Consider the following 9,463-nt stretch of genomic DNA (forward strand, 5'->3'; position numbering starts at 1 on the left):
ATCGACATCATTCCGCCCCCTTTACCACGATTTCCATTGCAATGTGGCTTTTCCAGAGTAATCATGCAGCTGTTCTTCCATCTCGTCCTCTATTTCTTCATCTGCCTGCTGGGAATCCTGCCATGCCTTTAGCAACTCATCCTGAACGTCGATTTGCTGCTGTATAAAGCCTGCGGCATTGCACCATGAATCTATTCGGAGGATCTGCTCAGCGACCTCTTTGAAGTTCGTCCTTAGCTGATATGCATCCTTGAGTGGACCATGCATATTTTCATTGGGCTTGGTGTCGTAATTCCGGGATACTCCTTTTGCCAGAATGTCATCAGGGAGATGCCGGGTGTGAATGTACCTTCGGAAAGTTCCAAGACTTTGGTTTCTCGCTAACTGTTCGAGTGAGTTCTTGGTACTCCTGATATGATCATTCAGCTTCAGGGGACTAATTTTAATTAATGTAGGGACTGCTTCACCTTGATCAGCTTTCCAAATTTGGTGCTTTCCTCTCAGAGAGCCTTTATAGAACTTTCAGTATGAAGAGTAAACCCTGCATACACATTGAGAACAAGGTAGCTACAGATGCACTTCAATAAATGATATCCATGGCTGTCCTGTGTCTCGCTGAGTATGTTGTGTGTGACAAATATAATTTGCTGTGTTTATTGTCATTTAAATATCAAACTAACACAAACTCGGCTCACCTTTGATAGATCCTCATACTTAGTGCCATCGGTGAAGGTAACTGCCATGAAGCCACTTTCAAAATGATTCAAATCCCTCCAACGAGGAAACTTTTGAACTCTAGAAGCATTGTGAGTTTAATGAGGCGTCACTCATGAAAAGGAGCTTACTGATTATCAGCTTGACTAGCATAAGCATGTCCAAGAGCTTTGATACGACGGACAAGTTCTCCTCGAAGATGATGCCCAAAGAGACCATCCTGAAAGGCGTGTAGCCTATCCCAAGAAAGGGACCGGAATGGATCACATGCCTCAATAGTCCAAAAGACGTTCTGAAAGCCAAAGGTTTGTTACTACACTTCTCATAATGGGAAAAAAAAACTTACGTCAATGTTTCGCAGCCCAAACTCACCAAGATAATCATCCCACAATTCCTGGGTCCTAAGTCCTCTGGCCCTTTGAAGAATTTCTCTGGTACGTTCAGAAGTTCGGAGTTCATATTCCATCTCCAGATTATATTGTTCTAGCTTGGGAACTAGGCAAATTGGACATGGTGCGTCACCATTAACGCCTCGTATCAGAACCATCATTGCCCTAATGATGGTATCAATACATGCTATGCAAGGAAATAATGTGAGGACTGACGCTTCCTCATAGTCGCATGATAAAATAGGAAATCGTGGAAAGAGTTGGAGATCTCGTTTTGCAAGGGAAAGGTGAATCCAAGCCCCAAACCTACTGGGATCAACCATTGTTTCCAGAACATACTTCATCGCCGTATGCCATACACGACGCTTGAAATCAACATAATATTTCTTTCCGGTATGTTTTGGATCCTCCTTTATCTGCATTTCATTGATTCAGATTCAAAAACATTCTAACAGGATGGAATATTTCAGACCACTGGCAACCAACCAACAACACGTCCACCGCCAACTCCTTTTCCATTCCGAATGTGAACGGGCAGATTTCCACAACGTGCCACTACTGGATAACCTTGTGCAGTCCCAAATGATGATAGACGGGTTTTGTCTGCATACAGGATAATGTACAATGGCTTTCCACCCTCTGGCAGGGCCATCTAGAGAGGAAAAAGAGATTGAATAAAATGTCAGGTAGGTTAGAAGGTTCGTACTCACTTGGAGATCCCAAAATGCTTGGGCGGTCCAAGGTTCATTGACAAACCTTTCAAATGTGGACCCATTCCACTTTGATAAGTGGGTAGCATCCCAAACAAAATGCGGCTCCAGTGTAGAGTCCTTGACAAGTTCTAGTATCCAGTTCCATAGATTCAAGTGATAAACGTCAAAGCAAACTTTCCCTTGTCGAGAAGCTTGATAGAACAGGTATGCTTTTCAAACTGTCATTGATATGTTCAGCAAGATCAACAGTTAACAATGATCATACTTACAGGAGTAACCAAGTTTGCTGCACTGGTCCCAGCTAGTTTTCACATCCTTTCTAGTTTTGATATCTGAAGGAGTAAGGTGTGCCTCATCTAGTGCCGAGGATTTCAACAGCTTGAAAAACTTGTCCATTTGCCTTTCACTAAGTGCAGCATCTAGGACAAATTCTGCGATGTTAAAATCCCAACGGGATGAGAAGGGACACCAGGGACATTGATCGATCGGAGGATCAATATGTTGATCTGCTGCTTGGGACTGGTACTGATCAAAATGGTCAATTATGGTCGCTTTACCACTGGATGGGTGGAATATCATTTGGATGTCATCAACTTGAAGCTCTGGGTCTCCGTTCTCAGCTTCTGATGTCACAGGACTATCGGGTATGTCCACAAAACTATTGGCTTCATCAACATGAGAATCTAACAAGATGTCACCATTAGAAAACACGCAGTAGAAAATTATTTTACTCACAAGCATGTGCCCAATCATGATCTGGAGATCATCGGTTAGCTGATGTTGTGGAAATGTCCAGCTGAACTTACTCAAGCTGTCAGAGACCTGACTATCAGATACGTATAAAGATTCATGCGTATCTCCTAGTGTTACTAAAATTATAGTTAGACTATTCGCAACATCAGGCAGATCAACATACCTGATGGAGAAACACTTGACGTAACGTAGGTCGGTTGTAAAACTGCTTTCTCAAAACGTGTATCGGCGACACGCTGGTGCAAGTCTCGCTGACAGGAAACCTCATGTCTTTTGATACCACGGTGAGAAAAAAGGCCACCACAATGGCTGCATGAGATCTTTGGCTTGGAGGACATGAGTATCGATGATTTCTAACAGCTTAACAAAGAGAAGGTTTATATAGCTGAGCAGCACTTGTGCAAGTATAGAATCACTCCATGTGGTTGCAAAATTTCTACATGTGCATCTGTGATGCGTCGGTGAGAGCATGATGTCAATAACTTCACATTGTCTCCTCATTTCTTTCATCTAGAGTGGTCTAGCTTGTCAGGCCTAATTGCCTCGAATATTAAGCGATAGGTCTAGAGTTCCTTCTTGGATGTCGAACGGAAAATTGACTTGATTATCTCAGTAGGTTTGAGTACTTTTTTCTGCCTCGTGCAGCAGGCTTCAGGAAATACGTCAGTATACACAGTTCACCGTGTGTCGGTGGTGCATGCTCCCATTTACAATGTTTGACAGATCTGAGTAAAATCCTCGCTTAAGGCAATAAGATTGACAAAATTTGTTGACAAATATGCATATTACTACTGAGTTGTTGTAATCGTCGGGTTTTGCATGATACTGTACTCAGATATTGAGAGTTTATAGACCTTTTTACCATTCTCTGCTTGCTTGTACCATGTGCACTGCATGCGGTGAATGAGACTTTTCCACTTTTCCCCCTGTCTAATGATATAACACTACTGATTTCCTTATTTCAAATACTCTTGTCTGGTCCGGTCATTACGACAACATTGACAGCACAGCAAAAGTACCCTCGTTATCTTTGAAGCCCAGTTAAAGCTGGCCTTTGGTATAAAAGCCTGTCACAATGTCATCTGAATTGCCAGTCTTTCACGTTATCATCCCCATTCCCAGCATCTTCTGGTCTCCTCTCATTTCAAGAAGTTGTCGTTGCAGAAGCGATCTGCGTACGTGTTGGGTGTGTATGCTACATGATGAATCTTTGTGGCTCTGATGTTGTACTATCTAGTTTCCCACATTTATATCTATAATGGCATTGGGCTCAAACTACCCCCATGGTCAAAATAAGTACGTCTCTTTTCAAAATAACTGTATCGTACTTAAAGCTTAAAACTTGCTATTAGCAACCAATCAACAGGCAATGCCAATAATGTGCCTGACTGGCACATGTCCAGTCCAGGGCCTAGCTCTCCACAACGTGGGCAAGTCAGGTTATCTCGTCTTTATTGTTGTGATTACTCATAGCTCAGCAGCGCTGTTTCTGCGAGCCCAGGGGAGACCCTGTTGAAAATCAGTAAGTCAATTGAAATTTTCAATCTGCGTGTCAGACCTTGATTATGCCAACACAGATGCTATGGTCCAAAAGCTAGAAAGAGAGATAGGCAACATGGAAGTAAGATCGTTATTATTTTCTAATCTAGCGAGGCATACTGATAGAGTTACAGGATAAACACAATGAAGTGTGTCATAATCTGTCAGCCCTCACGAACAGTTTAAACTCGTACTTGATCGAGATCAATTCTAAGACGGACAAATCGAAACGGGAATATCGATCAATGTCGCAAGATATCCACAGCATAAAGAGTGGGATTGATGGCCTGTCAGGCCTGATGCAGCGCCTCGTTGAGGTGCAGGAGGAGCAACTCGGACAGCTCAACCATCTTGTCCAACACGCACGAGGGCCTCAATCCACCTCTCCCGGTTTATATAGTGGTCCTGGGTCTCCCGGTCCTGGCCAGGCTGGCCCAAATTCTATGGGCCGATATAGTCGCAATTGAGAAGGTGAATATTTGAATCTTATACTCTTAACTTTTGTTATTGATTTTGCGCTCGTTAGCTACCTGGACCTTGTCGGACATTTTTAGCTAAGGTCTTGCCATTTTTGGGAATAGGGCAGCCATTGTTAGGGGGGTTCATTCTGATAATGTTCATTGTCATGTGACTGTATTACTTAATAATTTCAGTTGCCTTATTAGGCTTTGACACTTTTTCTGACAGAATCCCAAAAGAGGATAATGGCACTTGAGCCTACGCGTGCCACGAGTCAGCTCGTCTCAACCATGTCTGCCACTTTCCACCACCATCCTGCAATTCTGCTCTGTCACTGCGCACGCCAGCCCCAGCCAGCCCCTTCCAGGACCGCCGACTTCCTCCTCAGGATCACGAGTCACGAAGCCAATCAAGTCAGGCCAGTCCCAGTCCAGCGCGCCAACATGCGCTCTGCAACGTTTACACGCCGCCGCCTCCCGTACCTCCATCACACCGTCAACCAGGGGGTGATCTTGTTCAACAGGAGTGATGCTCCTTTGCTTATAGATAGTATATCTTAGCTAGGTTGAATAAATACTCTTACTTTTTACTACAAGTCCTGTTGTATATGATTTAAATCTTCTGTAAATTGGTAAAATTTCGTCCTAAATTCAGCATTGTTATAATTCCTACTAAGTCAAAATTTTGAACAATGAGTGGCTTGCACGCGTGGAGGACCGAATCCACGTGGATAGCGCCTCAGCCGAACCAGCTCATTGCGTGACTTCCTTTTCAGGTCGTCACATCACGGTAACGGAGGGCGAATTTGAGGCAACTGTCGGCGTTTATCCTCCCACCACGATTGAATTTCAGAATTCCCTCCTTCCTCTTCATGTATTCTCTCCTCTCATATACTCATCTCGGTCAGGACTTGTACTTGCGTTAACGCGACAGTGCCGGTCCGAGCCGATACAGCTCTCATACTTTTTTCACAGACACCTCCATCGCCAGAGCTTGGAGGGACGTCTCGTTCGTTGCCCGACCTTCTCACCTGCACACACACTTTGAAGACGATCGCTATGCACAAGTAGGGGTAGGCGGATGTTGCTGTGACTGACATCGTGCAAAATAGTGCTTAGTCCCGACTCTGCAACGCTGTCGGCTACAGGGACAAGGATACTGTCAATTTCCCCGACGCCAAATCCCACTACCAACCGTATCCAAGACCGCAGCTTTCGCGACATGAATGACTTCTCGCCTCCCAACTCTCCATGAGCATCACTCGCCAGTCTACCCTTACTCCCAACAATCTCTCCAATGAGACCAAGCAAGGCAACCTCCGCCGCCTATCGACCCCGGAATGTTTCGTAACATTACTTCGATACGTCGGCTTATCGACAAGGCAGCCGAAGTGGGTTCCATGCGCGGGAGTTCTGTAGGACTTGGTGGGAGCCCTTGGGCAGCTGCTCAGATGCTGGGGATTAATCCCCTGTGAAATGTTGGTGGTAATGGGGGGAACGTCGCATTGTCTGCGATACGTATCCACAGATTGAGAGCACTGGCGGTGCAGAAGCTCGCTCAGACATACAAGGCGGACAAGATGGCGTCGAGCGTCATGGCGATGCAGGGTGGTAGTGTATTCGATGGTGTAGCCATCGTGAGGCTCATGGTGGCTTGGTCAGTTAGTTGGTTGAAGTCAGCGGAGGCGATAAGTGTAGTTCAAAACACGTATATGCAGGTTTTGGGGAGAGTCATGGAAACCATCGTGTGTCTTTCTTTTCCTTCGCATTTGGGTCCGAAGAGTTCATATTCGTATTGTGCGTAGCTACCTCACACGCTGAGATATCCCCACCAGACAGTTCCGTCACCACGTGTCCTGCAAATCATGATTTACGAGTATTGGGTTACTGGTTGTCTGGATGGCCGATGGTGCTCTGATGCTGGGTGAGGCTTACTACGATGGCAGTTCATCATGATATGCTAATATGTTGCTGTTCACCGGCAGGCTGATCCACGCCGAGCGATGTTCCTCCGCATATTCAGCGTCGCCCTGTTTACGCGTTCTCGCCCTGTGAACTGTTTTCGGGACCCAAAAACCAAGGTGAGAGCCGATCTTTTGCACGCAGTCGACGATGTTGATGAGGAATATCAAGTCAAAATGGGTTTGGGTCGTTCTAAGTTTTCGACTCGACGTTCACTGTTACATCATTGTAATCGCTCCCATTCTAAAATTGTTCTTCCACTGACGAGGTATACCTACGACGGCAAATATGATGCATTGCATTCCCTCCTGGCAAAGGACCATATATGAGATTAACATGGCCAGTCACTTAGGACTATGAATACGCTCAGAATCTTTAAGCTGCGACAACCAAGATGGTTTTCACTCTGATACCTTCAATAATTTCTCAAACTCGTTTCGAGAAGTTGATTTACACTTCTGGCGCTGTGATAGGATCTTCCTGGGAGTATCACTTTGCCTTGTTCTCGGTTCCCTCTAGTCTATGTAGGACATGAAAGATCAGTTGTGTCGAGTGACAAAGCTCTTTTCCTCTCCACGACAATCATGTTCAACAGAATTGTGAGTCACTGATGCATGTTGCCAGTCATGCAGTCAACTGACGTTGCTGGACATCAAACAGTCCAAAGATATGACCGGCTCCTTTTTCGCCATGGTTCTTGAGCTTGAAACGCTGATTACTCCAGCCCTCGGTGGCCTGTTGTCGTACACTATATAACGAAAGGTGTGCTACGCTACCATATCTCCAGTGACTGCCATTTGCTCATTATTCTGTTTTAGCCTAGATGGTTGTTCAGCCAGATATCCCGCCCGATCTCGCCGACACCGATAAATTATTCATGTTCCAGCTCCTAGAGGCTCAGCTTCATGGCAGGATGCTCCTCTCTCTTTTACACGGTGCCCTTTCATTTAGCGGCTAGATCATCGGCCAGGTCTAACCACAGTCGCATTAGGTGTATACACTGGAATCGTCGCCGTTACGCTGTGGAATATCTGTGAGGCGAACGTGTCTGCTGTGTTTTTGCTAATATTTAAACTGATATGAATGGTACAGTCACAAACAAGTCCCGGCCTATTGGACGAGTAATGGTCATCATTATCATCCTTCTTTATGTTTCCACCACCATCGATGCAGCCCTGGTTTGGTTATTCGTGCGCTCTGCATTCATCGATAATGGCCAAAGTTTCTTTACTGCATATCGGGCTATCACCAACCCGGGCATGATACCTGGGGCAATGGGTACGATGGGCTGTATCAGTATTGTCCTTGCAGACACCGCCATAGTAGGTGCAACTCCCCTGGCAACGTTTACCACACTAACCAATCACCCAAACTGCAGATTTGGCGCTGTTGGATTGTCTGGGGACGCCGGTGGCTGATAGTTCTACTTCCCATCCTTCTTCTTGTTTCCACTATCGGTGAGATCATGCTAAATTTTGACTTGAGCCAAACTGTTCAACGCCTAGTGCAGCATTCAAAATTTATACTATATACAAACAGTATACCATTCCCGACGGGTTCTTCATTCCATTTTTTGTGATGTATTCGGCTTTCATTCTTGCTTCGACACTATGGTGTACCCCTGCTCATCATCTACCGCATTTTCACCGTTGCGCGAGTAGGAGGTGAAGCGGGGAGCACATTCAAAGCATACCGCTATGTCATCGAGGTCTTGGTCGAATCGTCAACCCTTTATTCTGTAACCTTGATCCTATTTTTGGCTTTCTTTGCCTTGGATGACCTGACAATGATCTATTGTGATGTTCTAGCAGGAATTGCAAGAGTACGCCACCGCCTCTCCCTCTATCGGAGTCTTCGCATCTAACAGACTTTATACAGGGAGTTGCACCGACACTCCTCGTTGGGCGCGTAGCAGCAGGTCACGCTCGGCCAGACGACTCCTGGCAGGGAAGCGTGATATCAGGCTCGCTACGCTTTGGGACACCAGCTGGAAGTCGGAACCAAACGAGTTCTTCTATCCTCCTCGATGATGACTTCGAAGCTCAGCGGGAGAGGGACGATGAGCACAGTCATCACGCACCAATGGAGTAGCAGGAAGATGCTGCCGTCGAGAGCGTCATACTGCGCTAGATAGGCCCGATGGAGATACTATCCTGGTGTTTGTCGTATAATGATAGTTCTGTTCCCCTCGTCCTTTCTTTACCCATTTCCTTCGCTCGTTCTTCTGTTTCCATGGGGAAGTACGTACCTTAGAGTTATTTTATATGTCTTTCTTTGTTACAACAAGCTACCGAGGTTGCTTGATTTACTCTTATTTACGTAGCCCGCATACCACAGCTTCTCTTATCGATCCTGCTCCGTATTCTCACCTTGCCTTTGGAACACTAGCAAGAAATGGCCCAGTTCTCCCCCTTCTCGCTGCGTGCAAACTTTTTCTTTGATCTGTATGTTGATCTAGACAATTCTTAGAATGTCCGATCATAGCGGCGACTCCGAGTCGAATTAACGTGATTTTTTTTACCAGAAATCCTAGATGCCACTGGCGATGAGCTGAAGGGCAAGAAATGTACTCTTAGTCTTGGGGCATAATTTGGAGGAGAATTGACTTCTGAAGCTCTACGTCTGTTTTGGCTTCAGCGCGATTTCTCTAACCGTACGATTCACATCACATGTTGGTTCCATCTGTATGTTTCATTTCCAAATCATCTCCGGATACCGTATCCGACTGACTTTTATTGTCTCAGCATCCATAGGCATCATTCACCTCTGGATTTCTAGCATCAGCAAAAGAAACTACTGCATCTCCTGGCGACCGGACATCCTTGCTGGGCGCAAGGCCAATGAAACATGAATCAAAGATGGCCGCTAGGCTCTGCTCCAGCGCTCTTCAGTCATCAAGCGGAGCCTTTTGGAGACTTTGATGATCATTTTGGTA

General features: G+C 45.6%; 3 protein-coding genes across 3 annotated transcripts; 2 read left to right on the plus strand and 1 right to left on the minus strand.

Annotated features, from left to right (window-relative positions):
* Positions 1 to 25: 25 nt before the first annotated feature.
* On the minus strand, positions 26 to 2,907 carry EV420DRAFT_1487347 (uncharacterized protein; the record flags this gene model as incomplete). The annotated part of the gene is made up of 12 exons (XM_060470510.1): positions 26 to 409; positions 550 to 647; positions 696 to 795; positions 846 to 1,006; positions 1,061 to 1,268; positions 1,443 to 1,519; positions 1,576 to 1,755; positions 1,814 to 1,944; positions 2,095 to 2,499; positions 2,552 to 2,572; positions 2,623 to 2,685; positions 2,733 to 2,907. Coding segments are annotated over 12 exons (2,003 nt in total), but the record flags the coding sequence as incomplete, so codon positions are not given.
* A 737-nt stretch (positions 2,908 to 3,644) lies between these two features.
* Positions 3,645 to 4,575, plus strand: EV420DRAFT_1652323 (uncharacterized protein; the record flags this gene model as incomplete). The annotated part of the gene is made up of 6 exons (XM_060478633.1): positions 3,645 to 3,755; positions 3,807 to 3,865; positions 3,922 to 4,003; positions 4,043 to 4,091; positions 4,147 to 4,190; positions 4,243 to 4,575. The coding sequence occupies 6 exons, from the start codon at positions 3,645 to 3,647 to the stop codon at positions 4,573 to 4,575; spliced, it is 678 nt and encodes a 225-aa protein (XP_060322415.1).
* Positions 4,576 to 7,351: 2,776 nt separating this feature from the next.
* On the plus strand, positions 7,352 to 9,005 carry EV420DRAFT_1671796 (uncharacterized protein; the record flags this gene model as incomplete). The annotated part of the gene is made up of 5 exons (XM_060479071.1): positions 7,352 to 7,463; positions 7,621 to 7,850; positions 7,907 to 7,985; positions 8,190 to 8,350; positions 8,407 to 9,005. 5 exons carry the CDS (start codon positions 7,352 to 7,354, stop codon positions 8,617 to 8,619), a joined length of 795 nt encoding a protein of 264 aa, XP_060322416.1. The 3' UTR covers positions 8,620 to 9,005.
* Between the last annotated feature and the right edge of the window lie 458 nt (positions 9,006 to 9,463).

The sequence above is a fragment of the Desarmillaria tabescens genome (assembly GCF_030435595.1).
Source record: "Desarmillaria tabescens strain CCBAS 213 chromosome Unknown EV420scaffold_120, whole genome shotgun sequence".
In the NCBI taxonomy this organism is placed as follows: domain Eukaryota; kingdom Fungi; phylum Basidiomycota; class Agaricomycetes; order Agaricales; family Physalacriaceae; genus Desarmillaria; species Desarmillaria tabescens.